Source organism: Periophthalmus magnuspinnatus, chromosome 5 (genome assembly GCF_009829125.3).
Source record: "Periophthalmus magnuspinnatus isolate fPerMag1 chromosome 5, fPerMag1.2.pri, whole genome shotgun sequence".
Taxonomy (NCBI): Eukaryota; Metazoa; Chordata; class Actinopteri; order Gobiiformes; family Gobiidae; genus Periophthalmus; species Periophthalmus magnuspinnatus.
This window is the reverse complement of record NC_047130.1, coordinates 27,749,041-27,770,065: the sequence shown is the minus strand read 5'-3', so window position 1 is coordinate 27,770,065 and position 21,025 is coordinate 27,749,041. Positions and strand designations below refer to the sequence as shown.

At 38.5% G+C, this 21,025-nt stretch overlaps 1 protein-coding gene across 4 annotated transcripts in view; it reads left to right on the top strand.

Moving 5' to 3' along the window:
• Positions 1-19,334, top strand: part of chl1b (cell adhesion molecule L1-like b) — a 41,698-nt gene extending 22,364 nt beyond the window's left edge. For 3 of the 4 annotated variants that reach the window (XM_033966662.2, XM_055221868.1, XM_033966660.2), the window contains 4 exons: positions 2,058-2,237; positions 11,658-11,789; positions 13,616-13,688; positions 17,023-19,334. In XM_033966662.2, the coding sequence (XP_033822553.1) occupies positions 2,058-2,237; positions 11,658-11,789; positions 13,616-13,688; positions 17,023-17,227 (590 nt within the window). In that variant the 3' untranslated portion in view covers positions 17,228-19,334. Of the gene's footprint in view, positions 1-2,057; positions 2,238-11,657; positions 11,790-13,615; positions 13,689-13,803; positions 13,887-17,022 lie in introns of all 4 variants that reach the window. The other variant, XM_055221869.1, reaches the window with a different exon arrangement.
• Positions 19,335-21,025: the final 1,691 nt, after the last annotated feature.

Here is a 21,025-nt window from a genome sequence, read left to right as displayed (position 1 = left end):
ACAAAACAAATAAGTGCATAGGTCAATTTAAAACATTAAACACGTGTGCAGGTGTAATTATAAATCACCAGATTATTCAAATTAATTAGTGGTACTAATGCATCCAGTTTTGCATGTTCGTGCGATGTATTCCATCTTTAGGAGTTTTTTTTTTCTGTTTCAGTCTTAGTACAGCCAGTTTTTAGACACAGACCATCGTGAGATCTTGTATTAAATGTTCTCGTGTCAAGCTGAGATGTTCAGAGTCTATCAAGTCGTCCCTTATAAGCACATTTCATACAGTGTTGTTCTCTTCTGACAGATAGCAATGGCGAACCTACTTTTTTTGAGTGTACAGAGATGGGTTTTAAGTTCATCTCCTGTCAGGAAATGAAGGGCTGAGTGAAATAGTGAATCTAAAGTTTTCAAAGTAGAAGCTGAAGTCTGCATGTTTATTACATCTGCGTGATCCAGTACAGAAAGAAAGACTGCTTGAACAATTGTGCTTGGGTTGCTTTCTGTTATTCAATATGATATAAGATTTGTTTCTATTTGATTATAAACGGTTGCATAATTCTGAGATGGCAAAAGAGGACAGAGTGCAGAGTCTAAGGGAGTTAACTACACTGTTAACTCCTCCCTTCAGATACAGTAGATATAAAGCAGTGTCCAACAGTAATCTGTCTTCACTCCTACAACGTTTTGCCCAGTTGACAGAGTTTATATTTTTCTTTTGCTATAGATCAGATCTGGAAGACTGAGGGATTACACAAATATAATTACGAGATATGTATATGTGTTTAAGTTTTCTTCAATCCAAAATGCAAGATATTTACAGGCGATTACTCTTTCAAACAATGTACCATTTAACATTTGTAGCTTGCCCATCACTTACCGGTAATTTTTTTGGTTTTGTTAATTTTTTTGGTTTTGTTTTAGAAAAAAAACAACTTAGTTTTATTTGCATTCAGTGATAATTTCAGATTTTTGAAGTAACTTTGGATTTCATTAAAATGTTGCTGTAGTTTTAAAATGCGGGAGCACTTGCAGCAAACACAACATAATCAGCATATTAAAGTATGAGGCTTTCTCTTAAAATGCAACCAATGGAATTAATAAATATAATAAAAAGTAACTGGCCCAAAATTGAGCCTTGGGGCACTCCTTTGCTTAGAATTTTAAAAATATGATTTAAACCATCGGCTACCACTGCCTGGGTTCAGTTTGAAAGATAATTTTTGAACCAATTACATGCAGCATTGTCAAATCCAATATGTTTCAGGCACTTCAAGAGGATTTCATGAGCTACTAAATCAAAAGCTTTAGTTAAATCAATAAAAAGAACTACATAATCTTGTTTGTCATCAAGGGCTGTGAAAATGCCGCTGTTAAAACTTTTGTGGTTGGGACAGTACTGTGCCCTTTTCTGAAACCCGACTGATAAGACTTCAAAATCGAGCATTTATTTAAATAAGTTGTAACTTGATTTGCAACTAACCTTTCTAAAACTTTTGCAAGACAAAGTCATTTAGATACTGGCCGGAAATGATTTACATTTTTAGTTGTCCCACCTTTATGTAAAGGCAAATGTGTCGTTTTCCATAACTCTGGTGTAACCGGCATTTGAACTGATAAATTAAAAATATGTAACAGAGGTTGAATTAAATATGGGGGAAGCAAGTAATAGAAGTTTGGATGATGGTCATCAGCTTCTGTGGTCTTCTTTGGGTCTAATAGTCAACATGTTGTAATAATAAACTGCAGATGCACATGCTGTGCATAAAGAGTTCTGTAGTGTAGACACTATCACTTAACATGCATTATTCAGTCACTGTCTCTCCACACCCCGAGTCAGTAAGTGGTATGTAGCCATTCTGCACCTTGGGTCTTTTCAACTACCCATCACACACTTGCACACTCATACATACACAATAGGTGGGTGAAATGTCTTGTCAAGGACATAGCAACACTGTCAGAATTATGGTTAGTTTTTGTCTATCATCTACTAACCTGCCTCTCCAAAGCCTCTTCAGATACTACAACCCATTTATTTATTCATCAAAATGTATCTTTTGCAGTAAACGACACAGAAGAAGCTGGCCCACTGCAGACCGTTGACATCAGCACCCCAGACACCACCAAATGGCTGCTGCGGGACTTGGAGGCTGTGAGCAAATACAAGTTCTACCTGCGCTCCTGCACCACCATGGGCTGTGGTCCCATCGTCAGCGAGGAGTGCACCACGACTCTGGAAGCAAGTGAGTGACAAGTGCAGCGCGAGGCAATCGAGTCGATGCTATGTGACTTAGATAGGCTTTGGGTGTTTTCAGGCAATGGATTCACAGGCAGAAGTTTAGAGGTGGTGAAATTGAGCTCGATTGAAAGCATAAAAGCTATTACACTATTTGAAAATGGCATCAAACGGGTGGGATATGATATACGCCTGGGCAGCGTTTCATATCTCTGTGTAAGTAATTTTTTTTAGTGGATAAACAATTTCATATGGACAAAGTAGGGGCTTTTCATTTGTCACTGTCATGGCCAAGCAAGTGCTTATTGATTGGACAGAGCACAAGTTCAATGAAACAATCAGCTGGGAGAGAAAATTGCTTTGAGCAGGAGGAAACTGCAGGGTTTTGTGCAATACAGAAAATTATGAATGAATCAGGAGATAAGTTATGTTAATCGCGTGGTTTGTAATTATGTAATATTCTGCACAATCACCTAGAATTTATTGTCTTATACCTCAACGAAATGAATCTATACAAGCGTTTGAGAGGCTTTTGACTGATCTAGGTGTCAGGGAAATTCTATTCTATTATCAAATCAGGCATGTCTGTTTTATTATTATAGTATGATTATGAAGTACCCCGAACCAAAGAGTGTTTAGTTTAGCTTGCCTATCTGAATAACTGTCAGTAATTGCCATATGTTTTAAATTTTTGCTCATTTTCTGTACATATATTGTTAAAATGACCACAAGATTATTTTTCCTATCAGCAGAAATGTGTTCATTCTCTAAAACTAAAGAGTCATATTTATAAAAACAGACACAAGGCTTTAACACACCACAGAGAATATTTGTAATGAAAGAAGAACCTTTATTGTCTCAGTGCTTGCATATTAAAGAGAGCATAAATGACTATTCGGAGCAAGACTCAGCTTTTATAAATTGTACCTTGTATGCAAACTTAAAATTGTATAATATTTAAGTTTTTTTTGAAAGTTTAAAGCATATTTTCTTGTGTAATTCTTGCTAATTTCATATAAGTGGTCATAATACCTCAACTTTTATTGCTTCATTTGACACAAACTAACCACTTTCCCCAACCAACCTTGCCTAATGCCTGGTCTGCAGCTCCCTCACACTCGTGCATGGGGTTTGGGCGGCTTTAGAAGCTTTACCTCATGTGGTGTTGGCCGTGAACTGTGGCTCGGCTTGTCCAATTGTCACCGTGTCTTTGTCTGTGCCACTAAAATGTACCGCTTTGATTTGTTTTTCATTTGATTTATTTTTACAGCTCCCACTTTGGCTTCCACGCTTGGCACCAGTATGTAGAGTAGTAATAATGTAAACTAGTCTAGTGGCATGCTTAAACTAACATTAGCTCTTGCAGACTGTCTAAACTAATAGATTTAGCACATATTTTTACTAGCCTTTGAATTTGCTTGTTTAGAAATGTGCATGTGTTGTTGAGTATCCTCTATTAGGGCTGAATAGGCCACTATTATGCCAGTGCCAGATTACAAACAGTGCGCTCCTCTGTGCATAATTGACCTTGTCTAATGTTTGCCCTTGCCATCAGCGGAGAGCACTCTGATGCCTCCTTTCATTAGAAAAATGTCAACTTCCTCTAAGATAAAGTTTGTGGCATCCTCGCTAATCACAATGCTAATGAGTAACCTAATTATACATTCATATTAATCTTGGCTCATTAGTGACTATAAACGAATATTGACTTTTATCCATGGGACGGCAGAGTCAGAGCAACAAGCGCAGAAAAAAATAATCCACGTTATGACTCAAAACTGCTTTTAGTTTCACTCCAAGATTTTGTACATCTAAAATTCAGCTTTGTGTCATTTCCACTTGAATAATTTGCACCATATTGAGATTGGAATATAAATTACTAATGTTAATTCAATCAGACCTTGTGTCATTTCTTTAAATACAAAATACACAAGTAAAAATGTGTCGTATATTGTAAATAAGTAAACATATAAAGCCAATATGCGCTGCAAACTTAGTGTAAGTATTCATAAACTTTCAAATGTGCATTATCGATCCCTCTGTGTAGATATGTACATACTAATTTTCACCCTTAGCTTAAAATAGTGCTAACCTTAGATTGTAGTTCCTCAGAGATCTCTCAATTGATAACCGCAAGGTCTGTTTTTCTTTCCAGGCAAGTCAGCCTCCCCCTCACCTCCGAGCACAACCAAGTCCCCAGCCACCAAACCCACACGTTCCATTATAGGTAGAACTGCAGCGCATCTCTGCATCACTCACACAACTCCTGAAACATGCAGGCTCGAAATGACTTTTGGAGAACATTATTTTAAAGTTTTGTTCAAATTTTTTGATGTATGTCTTTTATATTATCCAATTATCTCACATTGAAAGGCGCTGAAAAACAGAGCAAGTTCAGTTTAAAAAAAGATTTGAAGTGTTCCAGAGTTATTCCTCACTTCTTTTTCCTCTGACTTTACCGTAAGCTAACAACAGCTAGCATGCTAACTGTACACTTCCTGCTTCTTGGAAAATAAAACAATAAATAGATGCAGACAGTACACAGCTAACTCATTTTGACCTCAAGAGCTGCTTGTACAGTCAAAAATGTTGCTCAGATATACGTAAAAAAAATCAGGTACGGAGCCTTTAACGCATCTGATTTCCTTAGCAGTGCAATATATTAAATTAAATTCAAAGTTTTGGAAATAAGTCTGTCTTAGTTTAAAATGGAATGCAAAGTGAAGTTCATTGTCATTTTGTTTAGGATAGACCTACGCGGTTTAATTTTCACTGCAGTGCCATTGGGGAAATCTACAATAGTAGATCTATACTGGGTTCTGCCAGACTGGCTGCAGCCACTTAAACAGCACAAACACATCTAATTGTCAGTGATTGATTTGTTGGGCCCCAGTTTCCCCTTGTATGTGTCTGTGTATTGACCCAACAGTCGCCTGACATTTCCATGTAATCTTCAGCAACACTACAGCCTGAGTGGTCAGAAAAAAAAAAAAAAAAACATGTTTCGGTGGGTACGCCAGAGGGGGGCGATCTCAAAGGAGGATGATATTTACAGCACACAGAGATAAGTGGATAAGTGGAAGCTGATTGGGCCTATATTACCAGCCTTTTTATATACTAAAAAAGCATGGTGACTTTGAAGGGGGCGTCTTTCAGGGCACAGACTCCCCGCTGGGCTAGCATCTGCTTTCCACTACATATAATGGCACGCTGAGGAACGCTGGTGACAAACACACCAACCCCGTCGCCTCCGGAAATTAAACTGGCTCTAAAATTTGTGCTTATTTGTACCAGAATGGAAGTTGTGTTCGGTTCTGAGGTACGATCATAATACAAATGTACTACTTACTGTTTCATTGTAGCTGCATAAACCTGAAAGGTGATTGTCCTGACTCTGGCCACCAGGAGGCCCGTCCCTGCTGTCCTCAGTGTTAATTGTTATGGCACCAGTCCCATTTTTTCTTCTCTCTGAAACACATGGATAGGCCACGGAGAGACAGTAAGTAAGCGCCTGCGATGTTTTCAAGGAGGCGACACATCATTAATTTACTCTGAATTATATTTTTATTGATTCATGCAGTTTGTGTATTACTGTTTTGTCCTTCATTTGAGGCTTGAGTGCTCAGAAAAAATGTATTTTTACCAACCTCCCTATCTCTGCCCACTGCTCAAAAATGTCACGTTGTCATTTTTTAACAATAAAAAACACCTTATTGAAAAACTATTGCTTTCAGTGAAAAGGCAGTGTGAGGGGTGGAGCCTCTTGGGTTTGAACAGGAAGTAAATGGACCTGTTTTATATCATGTGCTGTTTACAGTGAACACAGTTTAAAGTAAAGATATGTGTGTGTTATAGTTTCATACTAAATATATGGAAAGGCAAAGCAAAGCAAGTTTATTTGTACAGCACAATTCATACACAAGTAACACACAAGTACACAAGTAATTCAAAGTTCTTTACAGAATAAGAAGGACATTAAAATCACACAAATCAAAACATAAATAATCACCATAAAATTAGCATTAAAAGAGAAGAAAAAGAATTTGTCTTCTTTAAAGATTTATTTAGTACTTTTTTTCTTTTCTGTACTAAATGTTCTGTTGTTCGAGTCATCACACTCTCAGTAAATGGGAGTTAGCAGAGTTGCAGGCTTATCCATCAGCATTAGTGCTCGTGTCATTTGCCGTGGTTGAAAGGGCAACGCAGATGACGCAGATTCAGGTGCATGTGTGAGCTAATATGGCACCTGAGCAGGAGGCCGACTGGGAGATTTGCATGTTTGCCATGGGGAAATGAGCTAGACATAGTTTGTTGACCAGCCTGAGGCAGCTGCTGTCAAAGCAGACTTTCCCCATACTAATGATCCTCATCATTCACTCCATTATTAATTCTCTTGTATTTGCCCCTGCTGATTATCAAAAGTCTACATCATTAGCATTCAATCGAGACAAGTGTGCATCATATTGTGCATCTGCATGGGGCTTTGTCCATTTAACACCGTAAAGAAAAATCACAATAAGTGCAAATTACTGAACAATTTCTGCTTTAAATTTCAAATTATTTTACCATCTGCCTCGTGGTGAGATTTTAAATTCACCATGAAACAAATGTATGCAAAAATCTGCCATGTTTCTAGCAAGAAGGCAACCCTTTTTTTGGCGACGTGTCAGCCTAAATTATATGAAAAAGTAAACCAAAAATTGTGGCACAATTCCATGAGTAGCTTTGTCACAGTTGGTGAAACTTCTCTGGTACCAATACTTTAGTTTTAATCAAATCAAAGACATTTTTACCCACATTCACACAAGTTGGGTTTTGTCTACCTAAATGAGTTTTATTGAAATAAAAATATCTTGGAATATCTTAAGCTGCAGAAGTATAGCTCAAAACATTACAAGAAACACCTACCATTACTATTAGCTAATAAAGAAATGTCCATCATTTTACAGCTAACTCCAAACATTTAAGTATTGCAGTCAGTACAAGCCTTCGTTTCAGCTGTAGACTAAATGCTTACACCCTCCTGAGCCGGCTTTGCTTTTGAGGATGAGTCACTTCTTCTACCTGCATTCTCCATAGTCCGTATTATAACACATAATGACAAGTAATCAGTGAACTGGAGATGTGCAGATCAGGCAGCTCCTCCACTGACATGTTTCCAAATGAAGAATTATCTGCTGCATTGAGCACCAATCACATATTCCAGGTATCTTCCCCTGAAACCTATGTAGATTTTCATTTAACTTTGCAAGCACCACCTGAGACTCCATTTCCATAGGCACATCATTCTTTCCGTGATTGGTACTGAGGGATTCACCCGTTGTCCCCCACTGTCAGCCATAATTGATGCCTTCACAGTAGCGTTACGAAACAGCAGAAAGTCTAGCCTCTTTGATCGAGGTGAACAGAAACATCTCCCCACACTTAGAACTCCTCTAAAACGTACTTTGTCTTTTGCTAACCTTTGCCCGTGTGTTCGTTTTCCTCTCGCCGGCGTCCTCTCCGCGGAATATTAGCACAAATGTTAGGAACTGCTTTGTAAAGATCAGCTGGATGCCAAACAGAGACGGAATGGAGTTTTAATGCTAAGCTAATGTTTTGTGTGTTTGTGGAAAGACGTTATCTGTGGAAGTGATTTGTTTGTGGCAGATCGTTCATCAAAATCGTAAGTGATCACATCAATTTTGTCAGTTGTTTTACTTCTACGGGGTATTAACTGCCAACACTTAACATATTTAGATCACCATGTTACCTGTTAGTGATTTGAAAATGCTATATTTGCCAAAAAAACAACAACATACTAACATGTTTTAAAAGTTTCACTCTCATTTTTGAAGCTCTATGTCTCCTCTCCCTTTCCTCTCTGCGCTAAGTCACTCCCCTTTCGTAGCACTATCACAACAACAATCAGCGTACATCCCGCTAATGAAACTAACTTTGTCAGGTTGTTGTCTACAGTTTTGTATCATGCTTTTGTATATTTATGGATAATTCGTAGGCTTGTGGGCGGAGCATTGGACAGAATCTTACGGTAGGGTTCAAATAGGGGTCGGGAGAGATCGCTAAATTAATGAAACATGCATGGATGACATTTAAAACCTCGTCCGAGATGTTTTTGATGAGGGAACAACGTTATAACATGGTAGAACGCTAAAACAAACAAAACCATATACATACACTACCCGGCCAAAAAAAAAAAAAAAAGGTCTCACACTCTAATATTTGGTTGTTCCGCCTTTAGCTTTGATTACGTCACTCATTCGCTGTGGCATTGTTTCGATTTCGCTTCTGCAACGCTACATTTATTTCCATCCAGTGTTGCATTGATGATGGTGGAGACTGACCGCTGCACAAAGCTTCTCCAGCACATCCCAAAGATTCTCAATGAGGTTAAGGTCTGGACTCTGTGGTGGACAATCCATGTGTGAAAATGAGGTCTCATGCTCCTGAACCACTCTTTCACAATTTGAGCCTGATGAATCCTGGCATTGTCATCTTGGAATATGCCTGTGCCATCAGGGAAGAAAAAATCCATTGATGGAATAACCTGGTCATTCAGTATATTCAGGTGTCAGCTGACCTCATTCTTTGAGCACAGACTGTTGCTGAACCTAGACCGGACCAACTGCCCGCTCTTTAACAGCTATTACCCAATCACAGTGACTAAACCAGCAAAACAATCACATTTTTATCTATTCGGTGCAGAGGTGAGGGCGAATGGCACGTTTCAGAGATCATAAACTCATGAACTTGACCACATCATCGAGCACTAAACCTTAGTAGCATTTTTTGGGATGATCACATCTACAGGGGACCAAGGCAACAAGGAAATCTCAGGTGAAATAGTAGAAGATTTGGAGGAGAGGATGAAGAGTTTCGTCAGTTAAAATTAAAGTTTTGTTCCAGATAATAGCATCGGCGTAGCTTTGTGCATTAAGTGTCACCACAAGAATATCTCAGGATTCATTACCGGACTCTGCGGGGGTCCTAATCTACCCCATCTACTGCGGGGAAACCTTTCGATCTTAAATATGCACAGCCTAATCCTTAAGCTACCCTTCCTAGTGAAAAAGAACAAACAGGAGTGTGAGTGTCTATATTATATTCACATATTGACACCGTGGTTTGACTTTAAAGATCGCCTGGAACCATGACTGAACTCGAATGAAAACTTGCAATGCAGTGTTTTTGCACAGCCACAATATTTGCAATCACAGTTCTTTATTATCCTCACCTTATCGACCCGTTCTGTTTTCGTACAGCTCAGCAGAACCTCCCTCTCTGGTTTTTGTTTTAGTATGTTACAGCTGTCCCCATGACTCAGTGGTATCGGTCTGGAGTGTGACTTGTTGAGCCTTGTCCTTGAGCCCGTGTGCGGTCTTTGATGGTGTGGCTCGGATTTAATTTAGCCAGCAAGGAATCACAATTTGTACAGCGTTCCCCACTTGATTAATTAGACAAGCGGATTAGCTGTTTAATATTAATTTTGGATCGCTTCCATCGCCGCGCTGGCCCAGCATCAGATAGGCTGTGTCGACGTAAACATTCAATCAAGTGTCCCGATGAAAAGGCCAAGGTGTGTCAAAGTCAGACGCTATTGTTCTCCGCAGATCTGGCCGGCATCCATAGAGCGGTATTCACTCGGGGCGGAGGCTTATCGGCTGGACCATCCATAACAAAGTGTACTCTTGGGTTTTGAAAAGTATTGAATGGAGCGAAAGACGTGGAACAGCTTTTCAAAGTAGTTCACGCTAATTTATTATGTGTTCAAACAAGATGTGGAATGAAATAAACAAAATAGATGGGCTGTAGAATAAGAGGTCAGTCAGGGTATGTGAGATATGTTTGAATGGATTCCTTATGATAGTATTTTGTAAATGAAAAATAGATGCCACAATAAGTTTGAATGGCTGCCAGAAAATTACTGTGAAATTCTCAGCTCTCCTTTTTATCAACTTTGCAGATAAGTAATGGGTGATATCAAATTTCTTTGGATTTTTGGAAGCCGCATATAATTTAAATATAATTTAAATGTAACTCGATGTAAAAGTATTCCAAGTATTCAGAATGCAGTACTCTGATTGGACCGTGTATGGGAATATGTTACAACATACATCTTAATGCAGGTGTTCAGTATTCTGTGACTAAAGACATATTCAAAGTATTCTTCCCATCATTGACCAATCCGAAGATTGGTAGAATCCGAAGTGCAAGGGTTTTTGTTTGGATTAGTGTAAAACAAAACGTAAAAATTATACTACTGCATGCAAAACTAAATCAGTGGTTATACAGTCTTGTTTTATGGCAGGTTACTAAGGGATACTTAAATAACTTAAATGTGTTTTCCAGACTATACGTCGCTCTGGAGTATAAGTCACACCCGCCAAAAAATGCGTAATAATGTAAAAACACATAAGTCGCATTTTTGAGGAAAGTTATTTTACAAAATTCGAGACCAAGAACAGACATTTTATCTTTAAAGGCAAGTTATAATAACAATGAAATAGAGAACAACAGAATAGCAGTACAACACGTAACACATAGACACATAGCACATAGACAACGTAACACATAGACAATGAACTGTCTGGTATGTTTATGTAAGATAAACAGTTAATCAGATACGCTACGCTAACGTAACATATGCCGCTTGTCCACAAACACGAGAGATGCTAGAGTTCTTTTCACTGATGTTTACTGTAGTCTTACTTCTTCATCACAGTTCACACTGTAGAACTAGCAAACACATAAAATATAAAATAAGCTCTGGCTCATAACACATATACACACACAACTACATATGAATGCATGGAAAATATACACACCACTTTGGCCTACGAGTAAAGAAACCAGTGAATCCAAAACTTTATATTTTACTTTACAATTGTTTCTTAAATAGTGCTCTTCACATTAGCGTAAAAGGCTGAACCGGAAAACAGGAAGTGGTTTTCATGACCTTAAACTAGATTTATGATAAACTAAACATTTACAGTATTGTTCCAAATGAAAAATGATCATCTTAATGGTCTTATAAATGAAGGGAAATAAATAATGGGAAATTAAATATGACATGTATAAAAGAAAACCAGTCAAGTACATTTTCTTACAGGTATTACAAACACAACATCGCCATCTATTGGTCAAACAACTGAACTGTAACATGTATAATCAACCGATACCGATAGATGGCTGTCACACTGGTGCACAAACCTAGAGTCCCATCGCGCAGTTGTCAGTGTGACAAAAATGAGGATGTGAAATTATATATTTTAATAATTTCACGTATAAGTCACATCTGAATATAAGTCATACCCCTGGCCAAACTTTGGAAAAAAGTGCGACTGTGGTAAATACAGTATATATAACATGACGTGTCTTATCCCATAGGCCAAGCTGTGTGAAAGTCACCCTGTATTGTTCTGCTCAGGTCTGGCCAGTATCCACGGAGGAATCTCCACTCAGGGCTGGTTCATCGGGCTCATGTGTGCCATTGCCCTCCTCACCCTTATTGTGCTGGTCGCCTGCTTCGTCAACAGAAACCGAGGCGGAAAATACTCGGGTAAGCTCACTTGTACACTCTTCACCTGCTCCAATGCTAATCGCCTCGAAGAGCACAATTTCAATTTTATTTGTAGCTATAAGACAGAATTAATCAAAACAACCAAGAAGCCATTACTGGAATATGTCAGGGGATATGTCTGGATTTTTTCATGCAAATTCTTACATAAATGGGATTTGTGTTGATAGGGAAATGAGCTTTTCACAAGTCCAGCATTTGGATATTGCCTTATTTAGATGCCTTTTTCGAAGCAACAATGCAAACAAGCCCGCAAGCTAGATGAAATGCAAATGCGGCACAAGGGAGGACGCAGCAGGAATAATGACATAAGCTCAGTGCCATCTCAATGTTATCCCTCCTGTCGGGGACCCCAGAGTCTGTACAAGGTTTGATTATTCACCGCTAATGGGCAGCGCGGGTGTAACATTGCTCCACTCATCAGCTGAAAAGAGCAGTGCAGCCTCCATCCTCTGTTTTCTCATTAACTCCTCATTACCCATCCAGGTATCTCCAACAACCTTTACATCCATTCATTTCCCCAGATGTGTATTAGTCCAAGTCGATGTCACAAGAGGCGGAAAAGACAGTGATGTATATATTTAATCCAGAGCGACATGTTGGTCTTAAGAAACTCGCAAGAAGTTCATTTTGAGAATGTGGGCTCATCTGCCATTATCTTTCTGTCTAAAATAAGAACTACAATACGCTTTTTTGATTTAGTCCATTAAAAAAAACTGAAAAAAATCTGGAAGAGGCTCATTAATATTACTGAAACATTTATTTTTGCCATTGTCTGTGCATTTGGCCTCTAAGATCTGGCCCAAGACTATTAAGAATGAATGATTGAATTTTGTTTTGGTTGTTTACATGTTTTGAAAAAGACAAAACAAAACATTTTCTTCGCTAATTGCAACCAAAAAAGGATTGGACTGAAGCAGCGGGTTAATGTAAGACCGTCATGACCCACACATAACTCCACAATACAGTAACATAACAGAATTTATTGACTTAAATCAATATCTTAAACACAGACATCTTGGCTCATATAAACCTACACCAATGTACAGTATATGTATGAATGAAGTCATGTTGTAAAGTTGTTGTTTTTATTTAGACAGTTTTATTTAACTTCAGCTCATTCCAAAGTCTTATTCCTCAAACAGACACATCTTTGCCTCACATTAGCTTTAGATTAGATTCAAACCGAAGCAAACCTCTTAAGTTACAGAATATCCTTGTTCACAACACAAAACAGAATTGTCCAAATTTTTAACTTGACTATGTCCGTAAATTTTAATATATTTGATTTCATTAGTCTGATCACAGAATCCTGCTTTATTCATTATTCTTTTTGCCTTTTTCTGTAGTTTAATTATATGATTATAATTACAGCAGTAAGATAAATAGGGAAGCACAAGTGATGAATATATGCAGCATTTCTTATTCAGTACAGATTTGGTTTGATGAAGTATTAATAATCTAATATCATAATGTTAAGGTTTGACGTTACAGATTAAACATCGTCTTTTGTTGCCTTAAATTGCATGATACTGACACTTTTATCATACAAGTGTTACAAGTGGAATTTGAAAAAATCAAAAACGCAACATTCTTGCAATTTTAGTGTTTTGAAATTTCTTTGAAAACATCTTTCCCATGTTTGAATTATTTCTAACTATGAATAAAGACTCCAAGAGTTGTGGGACCAGGGGAATGGCTCTTTCTGAAAACATGAAAAGCAAACACTCTGAGCACATAGTGATGTCACCACTATGTCGATCTCTGTGGAGAAAATGACTGATATCATCTCTTCATTCTGTGAGCAGTGAAAGAAAAAGAAGACCTTCACCCAGATGTGGAATCCCAGGGCATGAATGATGACACTTTCTGTGAATACAGGTAAGCTTAAAACATATTTCACCATCACTTTTAAGCTCTGTACTTCTCTGGAGATTTTTCAGCCATTTTCTTCTCTTCTTCTGTAACATTTATCCATTTTTCCTTTTGCCAAAAGACAACCTGACAAGTGCGAGGTTGAAACGGAACCTCACCCCACCGCTTTGGCTCAGCACATATGATTGGATGAGTACCAGAATTGTATGTGCTAAACGGCAGTAGCAGCTGTTTACACATGTCCGGAGTGATAGCACACCCTCCATATGACTGTTGTCGTAGATACTGTCATCGTGTGTCCTTCACCTTTGCTTTGCTCTTTGCACATGTCAGACGTTTTACACAAGATGCCCAGCACTCAGCAGGAGGCCAAACCCAATCAGTGTAATTGAAAGCGGCTCATCTCCCGGGCACTGATATCTGTCCATGTTTCATTAATCCTGTAGCGCTTCAATTCATAACAGTCTGGCACTGTACAAGCCCCAGTGCTCTCCTCTAATCAGTGAACTCTGCACGACACAACCCATGTCGGAGTGATTGGGACAAGAATTATCCCCCCTGTGAAATGTGTGATAGGGCTAACCTCGTATCTTAATAAAAACCAAATGTTTCTGGAAAATTTGACTGGTTGTTAAGAATAATGGGCCTGATTTGTGAATGTTTTCTTAAAAAAATGTTCATAACTTCCACTTTGAGAAGATGCTGAGAAAACTCTGTGCCAGATTTATGTGTTCATAAGCAGCCAGATGTCTTCTTAAATCAGAGCTGTGCCTACTTCAAACATTCCAACATCCAGCTACAAACACCACTCATTTACATTTCATTTACATCAAAATTAATATGTATTTACTTAGAAATGCCCTCTAAACTTCCATATATGGCCAATATGAGGACTTGGCTTTTTTTATTTATTTATTTTATTTATTTATTTATTTATTTATTTATTTATTTATTTAAAAGGGACAATGCAAATTAATAAACACCAGTAAAAAATACACGTGTAAATGTGCCGAAGTTAACTGCACAGCTAATTTTCATTCGCAGTCCCTCAACATCTAAAACGGGACAAGAGACAGGACAACACAAACAACAATCAAACAACACCACAGATCACAAAAAATTGACACTCCATACGGTCTAAAGTGCCTATTTGTAAAGTGCGTATGTGGCTAAAGTGCTTCCAGTAATTTTAAAGTGCTGTAGTGTTCTAATAAATAAGTTAATTTAGTAACTTACGTGTGAGAGGACGAAGGAGAAAGTGAACAAGAAAGTCAGATACAGCATGTCTACGGACTACTGCTGTTTTGTTTTACGAGTTCAGCTGTAATAAAAAATGTCCAAACAAACATAAACGCAATCGGTGAAGAAAAATTTAAGTTACGGCGTGAGTCACGATTAATAGCGAGGGCGAGGGGTGGGGACACATGCGAGTAAACTCTGATCATGAGGTGTTATGGGAGTGTTGAGAGCAGCAGCCTGTATGAGGCCACATGCTCTATAAAAATCCTCATAAGTGTCATTGTATCACATAGTCAGGTGTTTCTAAGAAATAATTTGCAATCATGTAGGATTTGGAATTTTTTTATTGCATTACAGTGGTACCTGGTTTATTGCGGGGGTTACAATCTAAAAATAACCCGCAATAGGTGAAATCCGTGAAGTATCAGCTTTATTTTTTAAAATTATTCTATATGTTTTGCAGCTGTAAAACCCCTCACCACACACTTTATACACTTTTCTCACACAGGCGTTGACATTTTCTCACATTTCTCTCTTGTTTAAACACTCTCAAAGTTCAAACCTTCGTAGGCGTCTTTGTCGGTGCAGAACGTTTCATCGACATTGTGGGTTTTGTCAGGGAGAAAACAAATTGCAAACACACAGCACTTCAGAGTCACACTGCGATCCAACATTTATGTAAATTTGTCTGAACACATTCTGTACTGTACAGGAGACACGGCACGGAGGAGACTGATGGACAATGGTCTACAGTCCAACAGCCAATCAGGACGCAGAACACAAAACACATTCAGATGCTGTAAAAAAGCATGGAAAACTGCAGTAAAAAAGTGAGAGACCACGGAAGGTGAACCGCGATATAGTGAGGGATAACTGTATTAGACATAATAATATTCTAAAAGAGCAAATTTTTGTGCTTACAAGTGTTCCTGACTGTAGGATTTTTTTTTTTTTTTTTTTTTTTCCAGAAGAACATTTTGTTAAGAAAAAAGTTTTGTAATTTCCAAAAATGTTCATAAGAAGTCCTTAAGTACAAACGTGATTGTAAGAACGCTTCATGAATGAGGCCCATTGGCGCTGGTTGGCGTTGGTCACTTCTGACTGCTGAGTGCATTGATCAATTCCCCAAACTTCCTCTTTCCAAGCACTAGAGCAAAACACACCCAGACAAACACATTAACCATATGAAATAAGCTCTGAAAAAAACAAACAAAACCAAATTAATGTTCTTGTTGTCCATGCGTGGTGTATAAGAGGAGCTCAAATCCCACGTGAAAATGTTGGAGTTCAAATGAATATCTTGGGTTAAGGATCAACTCTTTCTTATCAAATGAGATGGTCTGTAATAAATCATATTTCAACAGTTAATAATTTAGAGACAAAACAAATTAAATAAATTTCAGTACATCAATAATCCTTTGATTTGAAAGAAAGTGCTCCTCACTCCAACGGCCCACAGGAGAGAACAGCCTCTCCTCTGACTCCAACCCAGATTTTTCATGCATTAATTAGTCAAGATCTGCAAAAACGTATCCTTTGAGAGTTCATTCATTTATTTGTTGTGGAACGTGCAAAAGACAGAGCAAATCATTGGCCCCTTGATGTTGCATAATATTTCCCATTCAGTTTCAAAATTACTGCATTAATTATTTAGATCTGTTTTTAGAAATTCGTATTATTCCTGTTCAGACGTCGGCATCAAATCAAAATCAAGGGGTATTACGTTGATGTAGTGACAGCTTATTCAGACTCTACATTATTCAGATATTTGAGTGGGTGAGTATTGAAATCGGTCGGGACCACTGCATGGGGGCGACTTGTAGCGATTCCACAGATCCTCCATATCCCCTGGGCACAACTTTATCAAGCCCACCTATGTCCAACAGAGAAGCACAATTACCGCTGTCTGCTGGACATTGCTTCTCGCCGCAGCTCAAGATATAGGCCTCATGTTGATCCCAGAATATCACCGAGCCAGTGTCACCTCTCCCTCCATCCACCCCGCACCTCCCGCAACCCCCCCCCAATAAGCCATAGTGTGAAGCCATGGGTGAAATGAGGTGCTTCTAAATCCACTGTCCCCATTTCTTTTCTCTCGCAGTGACAACGACGAGAAGCCACTGAAGGGCAGCAAGCTCTCACTGTGCGGAGACATGAAGGGCGGGGACAGCGGGGACAGCCTGGTGGACTACGGGGACGAGGAGGGGCAATTCAACGAGGACGGCTCCTTCATCGGGGAGTACGCGGGACGCAAGGAGAAGAGGGTGTCCGCCGAGGTCAAGTCCAACGCCCAAACCCCAGCGTGAGGCAATCTGCTGGGGTGTAACTGCAGACATTGTACCCCATAGCGAGCACAAACGCGGTGTCAAATGTAACGCATCATCGCCGACCGCCATCCTCGTTTTATACACAACCTACTTTTGTCAAGTTGCGAGTTGGCTATTACTTATCAAGTTAGCCCAGGATTGAATTTAAAGGCACGTTATGTAACTATCCGGATGGAGGGTCCACCACATCGAGACATACGAGTGGCTCTTTTCTCCACCAGAAATGTTACGTAGTGCGCCTTTAAGAAGGTCTATGAAACACTTGAGGCGATGGGAAACTTATTCTCCGCTGAAGGTAATTGTAAATGCATTGGATGTTTGAAGCAGATGGATCGGATGTTGATGAAATGACCTTGTACAAAATGAAAAATAAGTATAAATTGAAGTTCACTTTTTTATTCTAGTAAATAATAGTATTTTATGTGATATTACATAGGCGTTGGTCCAGGTGCCCTCCCAGAGTCGGCTCTCTCCATTTCTATATCTATATATCTGTGTGCGAAAGATTTGTTAAAAAAACAACCTAAAAACAAAAAATAAATAAAAAAAATAGACAGTTTTTTCCAGGATTGAGTATACTTGAATGATTTGTATCGTTAGCTGGACATGTTTTCCATGGGTTTGACTGAATAAAATGTTTAAACTGTCATAACTAACCAAAAGACCAGGCTACAAAAGACTTTCGTTTACATGATTTTTCACCCTCCAAAAACAAAATAAAGTCATCTCTGAATATTAACATTATAATTTGATCCTGTTACTGCGCCGTATTTAGACTGAACCCTTGATTAACAGTTACCTATCGTAGAGAATAAGTCCCAAATTCCTGACCTCCTTTTAAAAGATCCTGGACTATCCCTTTAATGCTGTATATATAGTGTATATCTATGTGCAGAGTGTTTTCTGTTTGTTTTTGTTGATTATAATTATACTTTTTCATTGCCAATTCTTCAGAACTTCTGTAAGTACCATGTTTGTCGACTGTCATTCCGACCGCACAGGTTTTCTCTGATTTCATCTTGTAACAGCCGGAAAAGGCAGGGAACCCCCCCCTCCCCTCACTGATGTATGCATTCAATATGACTTATGATGTTTACAAAGGAGGACTATTAACTTATTTTTGCTGAGGTTTTATACCGGACGAGTAACAAAGAACTGTCCGTATTCTCACATATCATGCACAATGTACTTTTCTATTATGTTAGATACAATTATGACTTATTTTAGCATCAATTACGTGGCAGTACGTTTAAACTTATGTTAGATTTATGCAAAGTATAGTGAGTAAAACACAAAATGTACCTTTGGACTGCTCCCTTTCGCTCAGGGGATTCTCAAATAGTCATAAAAAGTGCTTTCCATCTTTCTTTTATGTTTCGTTTTTCACAATATGCCCTTTTTAAATTTGTCTCCAGAGTCCAGACGTGGGAGTGTTTTGTTTTGTTTTGTTTTGTCTTGATACTATGGAATTTTCCTCTACCAAATGCAGACTAATTTACAAATTATTTTTAAAAAGAAGAGATCAAAAAATCATAGGGCCTTGATTATATTTAGTACAGTGTTAGCAATTTTCTACTTAACCTTTAAAATTTGCAAATTTTGGAGATGAAAAATGAAAACGTGTGACTTTCCTCGTCGATCTTGTAACGCGATTTTACACAATTTTGTATACTTATATGTCATTGTGTCGTTTTCCGCCAACGCGAGTCCTTCAAAACAGATTAATTTGGTCTCTTAAGGGCTGCGAGCAACAAATATCCCATCACTCAACGCTGAAATAAAGGATAATCAGAGTCCAAACCCCTTTTCTCATCACGTCATTTTAAAAAACGTTTGTACGATGACGCGTCTGCTGTGCTGTCAAAACACGCCGCCATATTTGATCACCGCTAAACTGAACCTTGTGGTGAATCTTGTATCAGTGTAACCTCAGTCCTAACAAGCCTTACTCGGTCCACTGTACTGCCATCTGCTCTAAAGCTGTGCGACGGTGCCCAGCCTCTGTGTTTTCTAAGGATTCTGCCTCATTGCATGTGGATAATGTTACTTGGTGTTTTTGATGTCATTAAATTGCTTTACTTTCTTATCCGGTGTTGTCTGTGTGTGGATACTATCGCTAAAATGCTGTTGCAACATCCTTTAAAACTGTGCTATGTGAACATTTTTTCTGTTTGAATACAATTCTACACTGAAATATTCAAGATAATTCATGCATTTTCAAGAATCATTGGATTTTGAACTGTCAGTGGGCATTGGATTTATACAACACAAACCAAGACAAACAAATAGCTTGACATTGTGGTGTTGGTGGTGAATTACTATTGTAGCCACAGCTGCCCTGGGGTAGACCGATGAAAGTTGGTCTGCCAATCTGCACCATCAGCCTGGACCAGCATAGCCACAAATCTAATCTCTGAGTCTACAGGTCGCTGCTGAAAAATAACCAGCTATCCTATTGAATGTGACGTTTAGGTTTGTATTAAAATGTGGGTTAGAATTTTGTACTGTCCCTTTCTGTCTCTTCACTGATCTGTGTGTTTTACCCACAAACGTCTTCCATCCCGTTAGATGAATTGCAGCACAACAGTTGACTTTTTGTTGTTTATCATCTTTGTTTGATTACTTGGCGGTGATACCTACTGGGCTGAGTGCAGACAGATGCAACAGCAGAGTGGTAATCATGAGTGAGCTATCACATCTTCCACTTTCAGGCTGAGGAGATGGGTCCTTTGGTGGCTGTATTCTCTCGCTCTGGCAACAGTGTGAACATCTGGGCACGGTGTGACACATTCACCATATGTCAGTGCAAAATTACTTGGACCCTACTGCATTAATGGACCTTGGAAAATGTTATTTTTTTGTCTCTAGGATGAGGATGTGCTTTGTATGCAGCGCGCAGAGATGAAAGTCCAGGCCTAGGGGATTTTCTTACTCCTCAACATTTGTTTTTTAATGAAGTTTTGTCGCCGAATGCGGTTTATAATTTGCAAACCTATTCGGATAAAATATTTTCCACGCCATTTTCCATTAAGAAGGTGGGAAAATATTGTGTGATTTGTGGAAATGAGTACCTAGCAACAAAGAGGAAGGTCAGGTTTGGCCCCTAGACGGACGTTAAAGCAAATAACATGTTTGCATTTTGAGCCTAGACTTTAAAATCCCCAGCAGAACACATCGGGTACACTCTGGACTTGTTGTGGCATGACATATAACACGTGCACGTTTCATTGTTGCACTGTCATTATTAATTTATTATTTATTTACTATTACCACAATACCCTGCTATCGTTGTGCAAAGAGCCTTAGGTAGGGCACTCAGGGATAGTGGCCATTTTGTCTTCATTAAAACACTCAGGCTTTAAGTGTCACTCCGACTGACTGGGGACATTTATACATTTATTTGAACTTTATTAAGCCCCCTGGGTGAGATCTCATCTGATTATGGGTTAAACATTTATGCACAGTTGGAGGCATTCAGAAAAAAACTAAACAAAAAGCAAAACAATGTGTATTTTTAGTTGTGGCCATTTGTGCTAAATGTATTTTTATCCTGTCTTGGACACCGGACAAGGAAATGGTAATAGATAAATAAAACAAAAACAATAAATAAATACAAACAAAACAAAAAAAACTAAAACAAAGTCAATTGTTGCACTTTATTTAACTTGATTTTAGCGTACTAGTACTTAAGTAATAGTATTTTAAAGTAGTTAATTTACTTACGCATATTTTACTACCATCTGGGTGTTTTTTTTCCACTTCCAAAGTCCACTGTAA